The following is a 20639-nucleotide window of genomic DNA, read 5'->3' as shown; positions in this document are numbered from 1 at the left end:
ACTATAAGATTATATTTATTTTAAAATGTACAAATATTATTCTACAGTTATCGGGCTATAGACAAACAATATGGCGTCCAATGAGGTGGTTAATTGCTTTCGATAATACAACACGTGTGCATCGTTCTATTTGTCTCTGTCCTAATCTATCCTCTATGTATAGTAGAATTAGGTTATCCGGAAACGACGCGACATTTAAGAAATTATAAATCAAACATCTGTCTGGTTTAGATTTCGAACCAGTCGAATTGTTTCAAAATAAAAACGGAAATAAGGTAAAAGAAAAACAGCCTTTAATCGAGTACTACATGATGTTTAACATCGGTACACGAACTCCGACGGAGTTAAGGCTTCCTCCAAATTCTTCCACTTGTCTCTCATTTTTGCCACCAATATCGAATCCCTCCCCGCTATCCTTTTTATTCCATCTTCCCAGGTTTCTGATGGGCGTCCTCTCTCTTGTCTTTTCACTGGGCCATTCCAAGTAAGGGTCTTTTTGGCAGTTCTGTTTGTCTTAATTGGTGGAAAATGGAAATAATTAAGGGATACTTTTCTACTTTCAAATTTTCTCGTGAGCGGTCCATTTGTAAGTTCGGTGTGTCCCTTCTTTATTATGACTCATTGTTTCAATATCTCAAGTGAACTGTGGTGTAATGGTTCCTTACAGTTCTCTTGTAAACCAAATATCTGAAGATCAAAGAGTGGCGGAGAGATTTACTGCCAGTTCTTCTCGATCGCTTATTGCCCTTGTAAATGTAAATTCAGATTTTTTTTTAATATCGACGTTCGTATACTAATGTCCTATGATTTGATTTTAATTTTATTATATTAATAATTGTTAATTTATTCAGACCTAATGATGCTCTGGTTACTTATTGTTCAATATCATTACTATGAGTATGGAAAATGAATGATCAGCCGGAAGGATAGAGAAGATCAGCTCGAAAAAGAAACGAGTGGAAACAACAAGGAAAGCGTCGGAACTCCTGACCTGACAACCTGACCATTTCGTTTAAACTAGTTTGATATATAAAAAATTGTTAAAATGTATGTTATCGCTTAGCTCAAAATGATGTAAATGGTGAGTCAATACTTTATGATTATAATGTGGAAAATGCCTCCTTAAATCCTTGTTCATTACAAATTAAGGAAAATTTCGTATCAAGGCACACAAGTCAACAAATTCAAAACAAAAATTCAATAGAATTCCAGATATTTTTACAAAGGAACACATCAATCGTTATGTTTATGTTTTGTGTACGCATCGTTTGAAGTGAAGTAACCGACCACGATGTTTGACCGATAGGAAACGAAACAATTTGGGGTTTTGATGGTTTGTGGTTAGAGAATGTTGAGCTTTTAAAAGCAAATGAATTTCAATTAATGCGTCGAAAGAAATCGTTACAAAATCGTAGTAAACTATAAAACATTTTTATGTTTATTTGATATCCACAGTCTACTGAGCAGTGTACGCCTAGTGGCTGTTCATCAATGGAATTTGTTTCTGTACATCTATTGTGAACATCAAACAGTGAAGGAAACCCGCTTGCCTAAGACCCAAAAAGTCGACGTTAGGAGGCTTATCACCTACTTGCCGATAAGATTGACAAATGATCTTGAAACAGATACAGAATTCTCAGGCCTAAAAGGGTTGTAGCGCCACTTACCTATTTTGTTACTAAACATGAAATTGTCTTTTTGCACTATGGGTTGGTAGGCATAGGGCTGAGCTTGCCGATTGCTCCACAGGATGAGAAGCACGATAATAAAATAAAAAATGACCGTCTAATTTATGTTTTAATTGCTTTGTTTTAGGGTATGTTTATCTAAGTAATGAGTCCATCTAGTTTTGTACTTCTTGCGTTATATTTTTTTTCTCGCAGTGGTTGCCTGGGACAGATCACTCGAAAGCCCTAAGTCCTTTCTATTTATTTAATTATTTTAATTGTAACGTATTTATGTATTACTGCAATGAAGTATAAATAAATAAATAATATAGCATTGGTGAAATAACTTTTAATAAGTCCAGTAGTTTTTGCGTTTATTCGTCACAGACATACAAAGTTTTCTTTCAAAGCTCTTTACAATACAATTAGTATAAATATAGATCCGTATGGCTGTTCTTATTTTTTACGACTTCACTCTCGATTGTTAATTTTGTTTATCACGTGATATTCAACACAAAAAAGGGAAATTAACGATAAATTTTACGTTTTCCCAAATATTTGTAAATCGTGTCGATAACCCGACACAGGTGCAACGTTGCAACTCGTCACTATCAATTCTTATCAGTCATAATTACAGTTCAGTTTTAAGGAACACGTTTTTCCAATTTCATAGCTCTGTTACAATTTTTTTATATCATAATATCGCTGCGAGGGCTACCAGTGATCATATTAACAAACACTATAAAGATGAAGTGGAAATAGATATTACTACAGTGATGCAATCAGCTACAAAAGGTTCCCCCTAAAACTCCTAATAATTTTGTTTTACACTTGGTTTGAGAGGTAATTTCAAACATTAATCAAAAATACATTCTAATAGTATAAAATTTTGACCTTGGAGTATGTATTAGTACGTATAGTATTATACCTTTTTGATATTACAGTTACAGCCACGCTTGGAGTTTATATTTGGTTTAGTTTGTTGGTTGAGTTCTAGGCTTAATATAAATTATATAGAATATGTTTGAAAAAATCTTGAATAAAGTAGCCCTTAAATAAATCGCTTAAAAACGCACAAGACATCTTTATTCCATCTTAATTTGGGGGGAAACTCCCAATGGCAAGGCGGTTTCCTTACGATGTTTTTTATCACAGTATACGAGCGCGTGTTTAATGGGTCTCAGGGATAAAAGTAGCATGCTTAAACCACTTGGTCATCACTGCTTGATTGAGCGAAGCCACTTTTAATTCAGTCCAGTTTTAACTCAAACTCATAATAACTTTATTCATATAGGTAACCTACACTTATGAACGTCAACAGAAAAGTTGTTAAATTGATTCAAAATTTACATTTACTATCTGTTCGCAAGTCAAGGGCGGGCAAGAAGAACTGGCAAGAAAGTTGCTATGTCATACGATTTGGAGCAACTCAATCCCAAGGATTAGGATCATTTAAATAATCGTCAAATTATAAAAGCTTTATTGATTTATTTACGTTTAACGAGTGTTTTGATAATTCTCAAATTTAGCTTGGGTGTTTGTTTGAAAAACTAATACAATTTCCATATAACGTGATTTATCTTCTGGAGCCTGGTTGGTTTACATTAGTTATGTTTAAAGTATTATACTGGTGAAAGTCACCATTTGTTTTAAAATCATTATATTTTTTATACATAGAAAGACTTTAAGAATATATTGGCCAGATAGTGTCATAATATTTAATTCGTTAAACTTATACATACCAATTACTCCAACCATGCTAAAAATGCATGCGCACGCGGCAGCCAAGATCGTCGCTTCACGCGGGTATATCGTCGCCAAAGTTGAATTCACGTCCATCTTGAGAAAATCGACACTAACACATCACTTAACAAACACTTTTGTACCGTTTTTTTAGCCATAAAATATAGCCCGCTTAAGTGCCATCTGGATGTTGATGCGACATGAGTCTGAAAATAAATTGAAACCTGTTAAAATATTAATGGGTTTGTTAATTTTATTGTTTTTGGATGTTAGATTTAATTGCTTACTAATGAATCTTGTCGAGATGTGTTAATTATCCCTTACCTTATTAAGTTCATGTAAAACATACATTATATTACACATTTCATAGACTACTGTTTTTGACAAGTTTAAACTCAAACTCAAAATATGTTTATTCATATAGGTAACCAAGTACACTTATGTACGTCAACAGAAAGGATGTTAAATTGATTTTAAATTTACATTTACTAGTAATCAAGGGTGTAGAGAGGGCAAAAAGAACTGGCAAGAAACTCTCCACCTCTCTTTTTAATCGCCAAGTTTTGAGTCATACAAATTGTTTGTATGACTCAAAACTTGGCGATGTTTGGCATACATTCTATATGTTGCTTGGCAAACTCAAAGCAACATATAGAATGTATGTGTTTATAAGAGCACCCCAGGCAATGCAAAAGAATCCTTAGTGATCATATTTTAACAATTTCCATAAGAAATCAAGGACATGCCCGACAACTTGAAAAACCGAAAAATCTAGATAGAACGTTAGTTTGAATGTAAATTAAATTAGCTTATTAAAAACATGCACGAATATATAAGTATTCAAAAGAGCATTGCGTAGGCGCAACAAGTCACGCGTCCCATTACCATTAATTTGCATAGATCTCAGCACGCAAAGGGTAACATGGCGCACAATTATTACCATACAAAACAATGACACAGATACGCACAAACATTTAGAGCAAGACACGCATTCTATAATTAAAAAATTACGGATGTAATTCTACGTCTGTGGTAGTAGAAAGTGTGTTTGACTTTTTATGGCTGAAACATTTCAACTTGCGTTTAAGTGTCCGTAATAATTACTGAATAATATTAATAGCTCTAGAATGTAAATCTTAGAGACCTGTCCTCAGTGGGATGTTACGGGTTTTTTTAATTACAGAATATTATTCTAAGAAACTAACAAAAGAACGAACATAAATAATAAACCTGATTTTTTTTCATAAACAATTTTTCTTACGGCCATAAACAATGGTCTAACCTTCTACCGATAACTATATACGAATAATAGTGTAACCTATCAAAACAAATGAGTCGATGAGTACTTTGTTGCATATAGACGATTATTTGTATGGAAATTGGAAATTATTATGTTATGTGTAAAGTAAATAACTTACTGCTGTTTCAGAGGTCTTTACATTTTTGCGGCACTTCACTTTAACAGTTAACTTTTATTGATTTCGAAGAAAATTCTATATTTCGTTAGCAGATATTAGTTTACATTTATTTGTACTTATAGTTAATTGTTTTTTTTTAATAAAATAGGGGGCAAACGGGCAGGAGGCTCGCGAGTGCGTTGCCGGCTTTTAAGAATTTGTACGCTCTTTTCTTGAAGGACCCTAAAAATTTGGTATTTCTGTTCCTAGGTTTTTAACCTACCACTATTATCATATCACTTATTAATTCATTTTGGGTTTTTACAATCACCACTTCTTTATTCGTAAGACTTAAAATTAATACGCGCGCATAAATGACGCGCGTGTGGACAAATTACATAACCAATTTCGGTTACACCGACAAATCGACTGAGAGGTCAAAAGGTAAATAGGGCAGGGAATAGATAGACAATTCCTTACTTTTCGCACAATAGCGTAGCACAAAACGGCAACGTCTCCTGTAAAAATTATCAATGGGAACTATCTATTGTATTTTTACTACATACAATGTTGTTATTCGTAAAAAAACAAGAAACATTGTGACTTTTTTAACACATTTAATTTAAATTTTGACAATCGTTAAGTTGTGGTGCGTTATCATTTTAATGTAACCCATAAAACAGATTGTATAAACTAGGAATTAATAAAGACCATATCCCTCCTCGTATCCTTTTCCCAAAAAAATTAAGTTATTTTTATTAATGGTTTATCTATCCCTTTATAAACTACCTGACCTATAACGAGACTTAGAACGATGATTCCCGTATGTTAAAATTAAATACATTTTAGTGTTAGACTTGGCGCTTAGTTTTGTTTCATACATCTTACCAATTTTCCTTAATACATATGTTCTTTGTACGTAAATAAATTATAAACTGTAAAATCGAGAAAGAACCCACCATGACCACCTTCATGGCTGCAGTCAAGGGCAATGTTTATAGTCCCTTTCAATGAGCACTGCCATTGAATAACAACGACGTATAATCAATGCGTAATCTACACCTTAAGTGTATGTTGTATGCTCAAAATACATACGAGTGGAATGGCTTCTAGGTAGGCTAATCAATAATGTTGAAATATCAAATAATTCCACAACCTTTGGCCATTTTTATAAAATTAGTAGGCATCTTGTTATTGGAAAGAAGAAATGCCGATTCCCTCACGATATCTTCTTCACCTTACTGGCATAAGCATGAGGAAGTAATTGGAGCACGGTCGGGACCCAAACACACGACCTCAGGTTTGAGAATCACGAGTGTAGTGGTTGGACTAACACTGCTGATTTAGTATCAATTATTTATATTGAAATGAAAATAAATTGATATTGAAATCATTAACAGATTCTTTGTTTAAGATTCAACGATTACTTAATCTTTAAGCAATTGAAAAAGTTAACTATATATTTTATCGATATCTAAATAGATTTTGAGTGTTAAGTCCATCATTTCGTTTCGTACCTTTTTTCCAACATTCTGTAGATATATAATTAAAGTTATTAATAGCAACAAGAGTTAATGGATGACTCTGAGTACAGCTAATATCACCAAGTAAATAATTGGTAAAATATTATTAAGTCATATACTCTCATATTACACATTACGTGACTATATCGCGTGCTGTCATCATTTCTGTTTTAGGGAAAACAAGACGATGACTAAGATACTTACAAATTTTTAAATGTTTATATGCAGACTATAAAAGTCAGCATAAAATATACAAGTAAATATATGTGTGAACTTCTAGAAAACTAAGGATTCTGAAGAGTGGTTTCAGTGGTTTGGTGGGTGGTTGTTTGGATTAGGTTGACATCGCTACCTCTTTTCTCAACAACATAACTTTGAAATTAAGTCCTGTGACTTCCAGCAAGGCTGTCTGCTCAGGCAATACACCTTTATGTTAAGCAGAACCAGCTGGTATTGGTAACATAACGCCTAAAAAACAGGTTACATAAGTAATGCGTAGGCAACCAGGAACTTATCTGTAAGACAATCTGTCTTAGGTCATACCGCCCACGTATCTAGATACAGTCACAATTTCCTATTATGAATTTAGTTTTTGTAAAATAATATTGGTGCCGAGTATACGCTGGAAAGGATTTGCCTGTCCTATCTTCGAAAGTAGCAGGGGTGTGTGGGTCTCGATCCACACTAGAAGCTCTGCTATTCAGAGACCGAGTGATCAATACCCACAATAACTCCCTCCAGTTGTTCCTACATGACCTGGTTTGAGAGTCTCCGGGGTTACTCTCGCATTCTACAGGCACCTCAACGCCATAACTGATACGTTCAACTGCAGTATGGAGGAGGTAGGAGATGGGTATATCTTACTTCTATTTACTCCTTGTCTGCTAATCCTAGGATTGCAAGAGCGTTCTACTGTCGTCTTCTGTAGCATTACTCGCTCACACACATACTTAACCGATCTTACCACTGACTAAGGTATGAAGATTGTATATTTATCCTAGTGGTCGGAATAACTTTGTAAGTACGTTTTCGGGGTACTTCGTCATCGTGGTGATTTGTAGCCGTCTTTTGTAACTCTTTGAATACACAATGTTTGTATTTTTTTGCTAACTGCACATTCCTTTCACCTTGCTCACATTATTAAATGAAGTACCCCAGCCGTGTCCTACCATCTCAAAAACTAAAGAAGTGATTTTTGTACAGATTACACCAATATATGTGAATGAGGCCTGAATGTGACTATATCCATGAAGTATAAGGATTGTAATGGGGGTTTATTAAACAGGTACAGTGTGCATACTTTGCTAAAAAAATGAACAAGGAAACACGTATACAAAAATTTGAGGGTAGCCACAATTTATTTATAGTTCGCTTAAAAATACCTTCATTCAATTCGGAGTTACTTAAAGAAGAAAACAAAAAAGAGAAAGAGTAGAGTGAAAAAAAGTATGCAGGTAGAATGCGAGAGCGACCCCAGTCTCTTTAACGCCGCCACGTAGGAAGTACCCGAGGTGGTTTTAGAATGTATTGCTCACCCAGTCTTTGAATAGCAGAGACCTGCCTGCGCTACATGCCTTTCCTCGAATATAAAAGGTATGCTCTATGGTAATAAAAGCAGCGTTCGCCTAGAGGCTTCAGCGTGCGGCTCTCGACTCAGAGGTCTTAGATTGAAGAATCCCCGGCTGTGCACCAATGGACTTTCTATGTGCACATTGACAAAACAAAACCGGCTTAGACCTAAAAAGTCGACGGCGTGTTAGGCAGGTACAGGAGGCTGATCACCTACTTGCCTAAGTTTGAGGCCCAGACCGAAAACGCTCGTAGCGTCGTAATGTACGCATACAATACAAAAATTCCGGTAGATCGATGTCACGGGAAAAGGCTTCTATAGAACTTCCGTAAGCGATGTTTGTCAGCTATCAATTTAATTCCATTTAGATGTTTACTTTGACCCATCATTAATTTGCTAAGAGCTGTCGAGAAAATCAATATGTGCTTTATAGTTTATTCCTTTTGTTTACGCGTTATAACAATTTTAGCCTCAATGGGTTTCATTGAGTTGTGTGCATAATTGAATAAATTTTTAACTTAAAAGTGAAGTAGGTGAATTTATAACGAACCTACCAAGCAGAACTATCTTTTTATTAAGGTAATTCATCAAAATCACACTTGGAACGTTCGTGATATTAGTATTGCGTGTTTTTTTGGACTTTTTGCGAAATTAATTTAAAGAATTAATGAATGTATTTGTTATTTGTTTTTTTAAATACGAAGTAACAATAACAGGAAATTCAAACAATTTCCTTTTTTTCTTCTTCGCTTCTCAGAAGCTACAAGCATCTCTATCATTACAATATATGAATAATTTAATTTTATATATTTTGTATGGAAATTAAATTACAGTCAACAAAATATTTGGATGCTGCTAAAAATTACATTACGTCGAATTCAATATGGGACTTAAAGAAACTGGCTATACATCAAAACGTGGAGATGCACAAAATGTAGGATTTAAAGATTATTTTTAGGATCACAGTTCAATCAAAGAAAGTGTTGCTCTGTCATTTAAACATCCGTAAGCAAGGGGAGCTTATTGATAAGGGTCGATTAACTTGAAGGGAGATGATTTTGGGGTGGAATCTGGTCAGATCACTGAGCAAGCTGCAAGTTTAAACGTAGGCTCAGAAATTGTAAAAATTGTCATCGATATTTTTTTTTCTTGTTATAATTCTGAATATTGTGTTTTAGATCATGCGTTGAGTATATAGAAAGCTGCTAGAAATTTCAAGATTACACTTAAAATATTGTTTGGTATATACTTGTGTAGTAGTTTGGAGAATGGAGTTAGCAAAAGGAAAAATTTGATCATAAAAAATCATTTATAACAAGGCCAATGCAAGGGTACCCTTAAAATGTATTTTTTTGTCAACCTGGGTGATGGCTAGGCTCCATAAACTTAAGATGGATGTATAAGGTTTGTTGTAATGTTTTTGTTCATCGCTTTTTGTGTATTAATTGTATTCTTAACCCTTCCTATTTGTAGCACTTCTGGCAACAAGGTATATATATAACCCTTTAGTGGTTTTTGGTATTTTCTGTATATAAACTCAAAGGAGTTTATATATTTATATAACCTCCTAAGTAGCAATACTATTAATAAAACAAAGCATACAATATGTTTTTACGTTTGTATTGAGATAAACAGTTGCATAATGTAAGATGTTTTATTGCATAGGATGTTTGAGACTCATTCATATAAGGAAATCCTAAGTTCTACATGCCGGTTATTATTCGTTATATAATTTTAAAGGTAATAACAGTATTCCACTTTCTGAATTTGAAAGCTTTGAATGAAGAATGGTGCCCATTACTGTGTTTATAAATTGTAATTTAAATCAACAGATGTTTGGAGATACATGTTACGTCGAAACATACATTTTTGGGTTTCTGTCTGCCTGTCTGCTGAAAAATGTGCCTGCCATAGTCCAGCCACATGTTTACATGTCCTTTAGAAGTAACGTACCTACCAACACGCAAAACAGATACACATAAAATAATCAGTGGCGCTGCAACCTTTTTAGGTCTGGGCCTCAGATTTTTGTATCTGTTTCATGATCATTTGTTACTCTAATAGGCAAGTACGTGATCAGCCTCCTATGCCTGACGCACGCCGGCAACATTTTGGGTTTATCTAACGATGTTTTCCTTTACCGTTCGAGTGAATGTTAAATGCGCAGATGCGCAAGGACAATCCATTGGAGCACAGACGGGCTTCGAACCTATGACCGCAGGGATGAGAGTCGAATGCTGAAGCCACTAGGCCAACACGGCTCATAACATATACGGGGTGTATTTTATATTATATAACTCACATTTAATTTGTAACCTAAGTCTAAAGCTGTTTCAAATCGTGAGAACTGAAGGAGTATGATTCACAAATACAAATAACAAAAAATAATTTCAGGAAATATAAAAACAAAATGGCCGATTGTAAAATGATGACGCATGCCGAGACGAGTGGCTGTATTTTAGACTGAGCAATGTTGCGTAAATATCGATAGTATGTATTGTGCAAGTAGTAACTAATAACTTATATTTGGAGTGCATGTCTTAAAATAATATACAATCCAGTAATGAAACTGAGGGTACAATAGGATCAAATTTAAAAATTATCAAGTTTTTATCTACACTAGATGACCTGGTGAACTTCGCACCTACATATATTTGGGTCAAATCGTAATTTTAAAACAGCATTTTTAAACAACATTTTGAAACAGACCAAAGTGATCGAATCTAATAAGACAAGTGTGAAACAGAAATCTCTATCTATAAATATATGACAACTGTGACAATGATTTATTTATAAAAATACAAATCAGATCAAATATTTCTTAGCCAGAAACAGTTTGTATTGGAAAATTTAATTGCACTTATTATTTATGTTTTCCACAGTTTAAACCTTCCCTGAACTTCTACAAATATTTCAAGATCATAATTAGCCGTATTCGTCCACGGGTTTTTACAAGCGAACAGAAATTCATTTTTATATATATAGATTCTAGTATGCAGTAGTACTTCGTTCAAAGGCATTTATAACAATATTGAGAGTTGAGTAATGTTCCATCCTAAAAGGACATATTTTCTATGAACACGTTAGCCGTGTGGTCAAGGAGCTCAAGCCTGATATCGTGAAGGAAAACTTCGTGAGCATCAACGAAAATCGAAGGGTGTGTCCCGCGAGTTTTTGCCAGTAAATAATTTGGTATCAGAAGTTTTATAGTTGGACTTGTATTTTTGTTTTTCCAGTTGCATATTACATTTAGATAAGTTTTTAAATGTAGAGATTTCCTCAACAAAATTTAGACAAAATTATATTTTGCGTAATGGCCGAACGTCACGTAATGTTTCAAACGATATCAGAGTTAACAATAAAATCGTATGTTGTCCAGTAAGATAAAGTTAATATTCTCTTACTATAAATATTACACACAAATTAAAATTTACGGGTGTACGTAATATCATGACGCATTTAAAATGTATTTTTCTATTGATATCAACAAAGCCATTTAGGTCTATTGAGAATTAAGTAGATGCCATTTTCAGTCTGACATTGAGAATAACCTCGAAAATGTTGTGTTTACCAAAATATCTATAGTTAAAAGTGTAGGTATTTTTTTGTATAATTAACAATTATTAGCTAGGGAGGTGGCGACTAAAATATCTATATGATGTGCTCGTGTGCCAGACTTTTATAATAGATTATACGTTTAGGAATATTAAGGACCACGTCTGCCACCATCGTAGCGCTGCGTTGTCAATTGTATCATTTTCTCGTGTCTGCCTTTAAGGTTGATGTTAAGAAATTATGTCATAATGAAAAAAATAACAAGAAGGCAGACATCTAGGACTTTCGACTTTTCAAGTTATGAATTAACAAATATATATATGTCGGAGAATGAATATTTTAAAATTCCCGCCACTCTGAAGTTAGTCCTAAAATGCGGTGTGGTATGTAAAGAAAGACTGTCAACGTTGACAATTGACAATGCCTAGTGATCTACCAAATGTCAGTGGCGCGGCTGTTTCGTGGCACTAAGTGAATTCTTTAGTCACTTGAGTTTCGAACGTCGCCTCCGCCGGACGTGCGCACTGACTGTGTTTAAATATTCAGTTAAGGTAGTAACACCAATTTTGCAATTATTAATCGCGTTGAATCTGCGACATATATATGAAATTCACGCCTGGCAGACCTGCCGTATTCGTTTGAAAACCCTGCAAACATCCCCGGAAAAATAGTCTACCACCATCGCAGCGCTGCGTTTTCTAATAAAAGCTTTTCAAAAGTGTCAAAAAAAGTGAGCTATATCATTTGCCCGTGTCTGCCTCTTTGATTGTTGTTTATATTGCTTTAAAAAAATCATAAATGAGGCAGATACTCAAACCTCTGATATTCCGAAAGCAGATCATTTTAATATTTTGAAAGTTATTTTAAATTTTACTTTTTCATCTATTTTCGGATCGGAATTCATGTTGTTTCACAGGTCATTAAAAAAATAAATAAAAAAAATGTCATACTACGCGAATAGGCGCATTTATTAGTCCTAATACTTTTCCTCAGATTCGCGGATTTTAATGAACTGTAACGGTTAAAGTCAGTAAGTAATTTGACTGCCAATTTCTTTTCGTATTTAGGAGGTTCTTATATATCGAATGAACCCAACTGCCACTGCCTCCTGCGATAATACCTAATTATTATAGACTTTCATTTAAAAGTATAACAAATACGCCATCTTTATGATAAGTCGATTTAGAGTCGATACTTAGCGGTAAGCAGAATTATTTTATGTCAAAAATGTATAAGGTAGAACTTTTCTTATAGCTATCACGACACTTTGCTACCACCGCCTCTTGAGTTATTTTGGACATGGACACGAAATTCTAGAAAACCTAATCGTAACTGGCAGATTGGAAGGCACCAGACCATCCACTACTCGCTGGACCGATCGAGTAAAGGCCTTTACAGGTCTTAACATCACCCAGGCGCAAAGGCTTGCCAATGACAGAGGAGAGTGGAGGAAAGTGTGCGGCGCCACTAACACGACCTTCAGAAATGAAGTTAGCTATCAGGATGTTGCCATCCTCTTAAAATGTTGAATGTCACAAATCAGTTTAATTTTTACCATAAATTTAAATTTATTCGTAGCTCTGCAAGGCGGAATAACCTGCTCTAAATATAAACAAAGCGGTATTAGTCAATGAGCAATTGTCTGTATCATTAGTGTATGTGGGGCATTTATCCCACTAGACAATTAGTGTTGCCAGCCTGACGTAACTACCGTAAATACGACATCTTATGACTGGTCGTGTGGCTTGTGTGACCAATATGCTAATGTCAATCGATTATTGCCAGTACAGCCTTCAATTGAAATTGTTCAGATAACTTATTGCAGTAGATTTTCTATCCAATATTGTTAATGGAAATACTTTTTTATAAGAGATTATTATGATCATTGCCCTATGTAAATTTTCAAATTGAATGGGGAAGAATTATTATTTACTAATACTGGTAAAACTGATCCAATAAATTGTCTTTGGTTTTTATAAATTTTGTACATTGCAATATTCTTTAATTCCTTTTAATTTTTTTACCGTATTTACGACTCTCATCCCTGAGATCGTACGTTCGATCCCTGGCTGTGCATCAATGGATCTATGTGCGCATTTAACATTCGTAAGATCGGTGAAGGAAAACCAAGTGCTAGCCTTAGACCCAAAAAGTCGTTATCGCCTATTAGATTGACAAATGATCACGAAAAACATATAGAAATGAGAGGTCCTACAATGGATGTAGCGCCACCGATTGATTTTACATACAACGAAGTTTCGAGTGCTTTTCAACAATCAAGCTGAGTGAGAGACAGACAAACACATAAAACGTTTCCATATCATCTTTAAAATGTATGAAATTTTCTTATGTAACTATTTGCATAAAGTAATTTTATTCGTGTTAATTGCTTGGGTTTTATTTTTAAATAGCATGAGAATTTAAATTATTTAACAAGGTTTTATTTTTTGTATACCGGATATCCGTATCCGTCTTTACTTAGAAAGGGTTCCATATTCCCGATTTCATAATTTCATTCGGGTCATTTTGAGTATTAATTTTCACATAGACAACTGTACCATCAGAGACTTAAGAAATTTAATATGATATCACTGTAAGATCAAAGATCTTTAGCCGGTGTAAAGTTCTGGTATATATTGCTAAATAATCAAATATAGAGCAGTGACCTCGAACAGGACATTAAAATTGTCATCCCTTACTCATTCCCAAGGTCTGAAATCAGCAAAATTTTCCAAATTCCTTCTGCAAAAACCCATCTTTCAATTTCTTTGCGATTTTACGGATTAAACAGTACTTATACGGAGCTAGAAATATTCTGTAGTGGGCTGATCGGTTTTAGAAGAAAGCAGAGTTAAGTGCCTATCTCGAATCCGCTGTTACAATGGTCATTGTTTTGTTTAAAAATTTGTTATTTTTATATAACATTTATGTTTACGTAAATTGTCATTTATTTTAGATAAAATAGTTTTTAACATATACCATAGATAGTACTATGTATGATGTGGTAAACTTTAGTAAATAAACAAATGTTGAGGTTATGGGACAATTTTAAAACATTATGGCCATTTACAATTATTGTAAAACAAGGACTCATGTTTAGTGTTTGTGTATGTGTCTAACAAAATACTTTGAAACTTTAAATAAGTGAACAAATACTTGAGAATTTCCCACACCTCAATTACACGGCCCTTTGGGTTTCTAAATCACGACTGGTATAATTAAGTTAACAACGATGTTACGAAAAGAAATCACTAAACAAATTAGCTAGCTACTATCATTTATCACCAAGGCTATTCATAACAGTATGAAACAGAAGATTTAGTATAAATGGTATGAAAACGACAGACGCACACCAGAAACCTGGGGATATGAAAAAAAAGATATAGCGGGGAAAGATTGGTTTGGTAAAAGAACCAAGCCATTGACCAACCATGACGGTCGCCAACTTTCGATAGGAGATAGCACTATATTTTTTATTGTTCTTTACGACTAGTATGTGATTTGAAATTTTAAGAAATGCCCCCGACCGGGAATCGAACCGGATAGCCAGATAGATAGAGAATTGAGCCGTAGTTCGACAAAACCACCTAATGTACTCCTTATTATAGTACACTTATATAAGCTATTTCTATTTTATTCTGAAACGATACATATTTACCACTAAAAGAAGTCGTATAACACGCTATTTTCAATTATGATACATAACTGATTAAAAATAATTAAGATCTAATTTCTTTTTACTTTTAGTTTGATTATTCGTACTAACATACACATTTACACTTAGTTATTTTAGTAATTAAACAAGTTGGCACATATCGTGCAAATTAGGACGCGAGGAGAAAGATCGCGAGATAGCTCCGACCTTTGTAGATAATTCATATTTTATTGCTAAATCGCACGCAATAATTTTATTTGATAAGTTATTGGTATTTGTGGCTGTGTTGGATTTATTTCCTCTGACCTTAGCATTAAAATAAAAACGTATGTAGATGGGATATTGCAGCATTTTTCGACCAAATATAGCATTTTCCAGATAAGGACGAAAACAACCTACTACTTAATAAGTAAATTACTTAATTTTAATTATAAGTCATAATTGCGCTGGTATTAAAAACAAATTTGCTCGACTTTCCGTTTTAATAGTAAAGATTACATATAATATTATGGATAAACGTTAAACCAAAATCGTAGTCTAAGTAGACTAAGTAAACTTTCAATATCTATAAGAATCGTATAACGGCAGGTGGTCGGGACGCGTGCGCAGGGGTCTTATTATTTTTTGCGCGACATTGGGCAAAGGGGATACAAAATTCGATAAATTACAAAACAAGATTAGGATGCGGTTTAAGTTATTTGGATCATTTATGTTATGAAATGAATGAGGTTGTTATTTATTTAAACTTAAAGATGAAAACTACAAAGTAAAAATTGTATGTAGTTAGTGGGTACTCCGTACTTACAATACAAATACTACAAATGCCTCCTCTTTATAATAAAGAGGAGGCATTTTTGAAACATAGTTATGATTTTAATAATCCTTAAATTATATACTCAATGCGAATAATCATTTTTCTAATAAAAATAAAAAATACGGTGTATAAAAAGTAATAATTGTTGTTACTGAGGTAAATTTCGTATTTTACTGGTGAAATGTTAAACTTACATATTTTCTAGTCTTGTTTGCTGCAGTTTTTAATCTTGATATTCACAAAGCTTAACTAAAATATTGTTACGATAATGTACGTCAAAACTGAAAAGTAACGTCGATACAACGTATCCTACACAACTTTAGCGCGCCACTGGCATTTTTATTTTTTTATTCAAGTTTGCACCACTCACCAGTAAGAGTCATGAGTCAACTTATGATTATATGATTGACAGCCTGACAGTCCAAACTGACAGTTGTGTTGATTGTGATTGAGATTTCAGACCGACATCCACATTCTATATTCTGTATATAGGAATTGACATATGACATAAATTTTCGTTAATACTACAGATAAACGTCATAACTAAAATAAATAATTGACGAAAATTAAAAATGCCAGCTGCATTTTCCGAAATTATTGATGATATCGAAGATTTAATATCGTCTCAAGATATAACACCTAAAGAGAGATATGCAAGTAGAAAAAATGTTAGTGTACGGTCGAAACGGCGTGAAAATAAAACAGCAGAGCCTGCTGAAAAAATTATTTTGGAGAGTGTAGTACCAGGTAACCTAAAATTAAAAGATTATGCCTAAGAATTTTTGTTGTTAAATATTTAATGTATATATATATATATATGAATATAAGAATGATGTTATATCTCATTTTTCCTGATGAAATAGCATAAGTTTAAAATTCACTAGGCCTAAAATGACAATTGTTTATTCATCATAAATTTCAGGAACGCAAACTATATATGTAAAGACATGGGGCTGTGCTCACAACAATTCTGATTCGGAATACATGGCAGGTTTATTGGCAACTCATGGCTACAATCTCACAGAAGATAAATGGCAGGCGCAACTTTGGTTACTGAACTCTTGTACTGTTAAGAGTCCATCAGAGGATCATTTCAAGTAAATATTTATTTTTTTGAACGGATTAAAGCTATGTATTATTATTAAAACTTATAGTCACCGTGACCACGCACGCTGAAAAGTACGCGAAACATCGGAAAAAATTTAAAATTTATAATTATGTAAATAACTATAAGTTTTAAATATTTATTTATTATATGTTCCATTTAAACTTTGGGGAAGGGCACAAGAACAAGAAGCTGCCACAAAGTCAATTTAAGTTAAAACACATTGAATATTCATTTCAGAAATGAGATAGAACTAGGGCAAAATCGTGGTATCCATGTTGTCGTTGCTGGGTGTGTGCCTCAGGGAGCTCCCCGGGCCAACTACCTAACCGGCCTCAGTGTTGTGGGTGTACAGCAAATTGATAGAATTGTTGAGATTGTGGAGGAAACATTAAAAGGTAAATAATCTAATAAGGTATAAAAGATTTTTTGAAATAAGATTTCCCTATGGTAGTCAAGATTTTTAGATTTTTGCCGAGATAAACTTTTAACCAGTCCTGTTTGCCTTGTTTTATACATACTGAGATTTTTGAGAGTAGACTACTTATTGTCCTTTCCTTTGTATCTGATCGTGTATGCGCCTATATATCTCAGTCCATTTGCTGATAATTAAAAGTGCAATATTTTTTTTAAATTAATTATGTGTTATAGGTCACACAGTCCGTCTATTTGGCACTAAGAAGACTAGTGATGGCCGGAAAGCAGGTGGTGCATCACTATTATTGCCGAAAGTGCGGAAGAACCCTCTCATTGAAATAATATCTATAAACACAGGATGTCTTAATCAGTGCACATATTGTAAGACCAAACATGCAAGAGGAGAACTGGGCAGTTACCCACCAGAAGAGATTGTCGAACGGGCAAGACAGTCATTTAAGGAGGGAGTGGTTGAGATATGGTTGACAAGTGAAGATACTGGTAATGATATTATTTATTTTAATATTGGTAACATTTTAATTATCTTTGGTAATATTTTATCATCACAGCAGTAAAAAGTACAGTTTAGATAAGAGACTTATTAGGTTTTTATGACTAAAAATATTTGGCGTTGACTCTATTTAACAAATACTTGTATCTATTTCTAAATTCATACCCAAAAACTAGTCACTACTAATATTAGATATATCACGCTTATTCGTGTAACGGGATTTCCGTCCCGCATATAACGCAGTGTTTCCTCCCTATAACGCGGAGATTTCTAAAGTTATGTTTCAATAGTGTGAAAATTATAATGTTTTATCAAGTCTATAGTTAATTTTCCTACCTGTTGTGTTGTTATAAGATTAAAATTTATAACTTTATTAAATTTGTGATCAGAGTACTACTACAACGCAATTTCTTTGTAATGCGGTCGGGTTAATTCCAGGATACAGAGGGGTAACCTATATCGCGATAGTGAATCCTAGTAATACTTTGTGCTGTAATTTTTTAATATAAATTATAAATAAATAAAAAAGTAAAAACAAAAAAATTATAATCTAGTTGTTGTATATTTTTTTATACTTCTATTAAATAATTATTACCGTTTTAAGGAACATATGGCCGTGACATTGGCACTTCTCTGCCCAAGTTACTCTGGCAGTTAGTTGAAGTGATTCCTGAGGGTTGTCGTCTGAGGCTAGGAATGACGAACCCACCCTATATACTTGAACATTTGGAAGAGGTCGCTCGGATCATGCATCATCCACGAGTTTACAAGTATTGCTATATTTTTTTAAGTAACTGGAGACTCATCTGAAGATAAGTGATACCGCCGCCCATGGATTGTCAGAAGGCTCGCAAGTCCGTTTCCGACCCTTTAAATTAGTTTCGTAAAGTCGTCCATTTAAATATTAAAGATTTTGTATTTTCCTATTATTTTTTATTCCTACAACATATAATACTCTATATTTATTATAAGTAATCTTTTAGGTTCCTCCACGTGCCCGTACAATCGGGCAGTGACCAGGTGTTGGCGGATATGAGACGGGAGTACACGAGAGCTGATTTCCAAAGAGTAGTTGATTTCTTAAGAGAAAAGTTAGTTTAGGATATATTTCATAATAATAGTTTAATTAAATCCAAATAGTCCTTGTTTTATAATTATAAACAAAAATAAAATAAATCAGTGGCGCTACAACCTTTTATAGATTTAGGCATCAGATTTCTGTATCTGTTTCATGACCATTACTCAAGATAATAGACAAATAGATGATCAGCATCCCGTGCCTGACACACGGTTTCCTCACGATGTCTTGCTTCACCATTCGAATTAAATGCGCACATAGAAAGAAAGTCCATTAGGGCACAGCTGGGATTGAACCTACGATGTCAGGGATGCGTCGCACGCTGAAGCCACTAGGCCGACACTGCTCTATATATCATTATTATTTATTTTTTTATACATTTAATTTGGACCCTGAATGTTGTATAATCATTTTACTTAGTAGTATTTATCGACCTGTAGTTAGATTTGCGATTATTTCGGATTTAACAAAATTACCTAGATATAATAATTTTAGGGTCCCTGGAATGACAATAGCGACGGATATAATTTGCGGATTCCCGACGGAAACGGAGAAAGACTTCGAAGACACGATGTCTCTGTGTCGTCAGTACAAGTTCCCGTCGCTCTTCATCAACCAGTTCTTTCCAAGAGCTGGAACGCCCGCTGCCAATATGCGAAAGGTAGGTACCACAATTCTGATACAATATTACTTGTTTTGAAATACATCTGAACTTCGCAATAAAGTCACAATCATGATAATTTTGCTAGTAATGACATTTAATTTTACGTTATAATATGATTCATACTCATATGATTCATAATATAGTTTATATTAGCCTAATAAAAGCAACTTATGTACGCTATGTTTCATGTATGGGTACATGTATTAAGAATGTCCAAAAACCCTTTTATTAAAAGCGTGTGGTGTATATTCTGCGTTGTTTCGGTAATAAATAGTAAAACAACCTTACAATCACACATAAACCTGCGGAACATTGTACTCAACAAACTTTTAGTTTTAAGAATTTCATAAGTTATACGAAAATTATTTTGGAAAATAATATATTCAAAGTTACGTTCCATTAGTCCACGATTTGTTAAATTGTTCGTCTAGTTTTTCTGAGTTTATACAACTACTGTGGCCTGCAAGCCTGATCGGATACCCCCTTCCAGGTCCCAGGCCAAGAAGTCAAGAAACGTACGAAAGCTCTGTCGGAATTCTTCCGATCGTACGAGCCCTACGGCCACAAAATTGGAGAAACCCAACAGGTGTTAGTCACAGACGTGTCCCACGATAAAAATTACTTCGTGGCCCACAACGAGTTCTATGAACAGGTTCTGGTACCCAAAGAGCAGAGATATATGGGCAAAATGCTAAATGTCAAAATTGTCAGTGCCACCAAATTCTCCATGATGGGAGAACCGATTGATAAACCGACGATGCCAGGTCTCGTGAAGCCGATGAAGAAGGGACAGGTCTCAGGTCTTCGGGAGACACCTTACAAGCTACCTATACCGCTTCTGGTGATATTTGCCGCGGTTTTGTTACGATTGTTGTGGATATTCTTATAGAATAAATTATTTCACTATGAATGTTTATTTTATTTTGATTGTTTTTCAAAG

General features: G+C 34.1%; 2 protein-coding genes across 3 annotated transcripts in view; one reads left to right on the top strand and one right to left on the bottom strand.

The window, feature by feature from the left end:
* The window catches only part of LOC123715444 (protein trapped in endoderm-1), a 34577-nt gene extending 18280 nt beyond the window's left edge, over nucleotides 1–16297 (bottom strand). For both annotated transcript variants that reach the window (XM_045670446.1, XM_045670447.1), the window contains exons 1-2: nucleotides 16119–16297; nucleotides 3410–3616 (exon numbers count right to left, since the gene is read on the bottom strand). In XM_045670446.1, the coding sequence (XP_045526402.1) occupies nucleotides 3410–3506 (97 nt within the window). In that variant the 5' untranslated portion in view covers nucleotides 3507–3616; nucleotides 16119–16297. The remainder of the gene's footprint in view (nucleotides 1–3409; nucleotides 3617–16118) is intronic.
* A 174-nt stretch (nucleotides 16298–16471) lies between these two features.
* On the top strand, nucleotides 16472–20609 carry LOC123715829 (threonylcarbamoyladenosine tRNA methylthiotransferase). The gene is made up of 8 exons (XM_045671154.1): nucleotides 16472–16671; nucleotides 16847–17021; nucleotides 17270–17427; nucleotides 17681–17947; nucleotides 18562–18727; nucleotides 18941–19048; nucleotides 19531–19696; nucleotides 20190–20609. The coding sequence occupies exons 1-8, from the start codon at nucleotides 16497–16499 to the stop codon at nucleotides 20586–20588; spliced, it is 1614 nt and encodes a 537-aa protein (XP_045527110.1). The 5' UTR covers nucleotides 16472–16496; the 3' UTR covers nucleotides 20589–20609.
* Nucleotides 20610–20639: the final 30 nt, after the last annotated feature.

Source organism: Pieris brassicae, chromosome 10, assembly GCF_905147105.1.
Source record: "Pieris brassicae chromosome 10, ilPieBrab1.1, whole genome shotgun sequence".
Lineage (NCBI taxonomy): Eukaryota > Metazoa > Arthropoda > Insecta > Lepidoptera > Pieridae > Pieris > Pieris brassicae.
The sequence above is the reverse complement of the archived record's forward strand: the minus strand, read 5'-3'. Positions and strand labels throughout refer to the sequence as shown.

Excerpts from the sequence above, each read along its gene's own strand:
- LOC123715829 (XM_045671154.1), top strand. The coding sequence starts at position 16,497 with ATGCCAGCTGCATTTTCCGAAATTATTGATGATATCGAAGATTTAATA. Across the intron at positions 17,948-18,561 it reads GTTGACAAGTGAAGATACTG|GAACATATGGCCGTGACATT; the intron begins GTAATGATATTA and ends TACCGTTTTAAG. Across the intron at positions 18,728-18,940 it reads CATCATCCACGAGTTTACAA|GTTCCTCCACGTGCCCGTAC; the intron begins GTATTGCTATAT and ends GTAATCTTTTAG.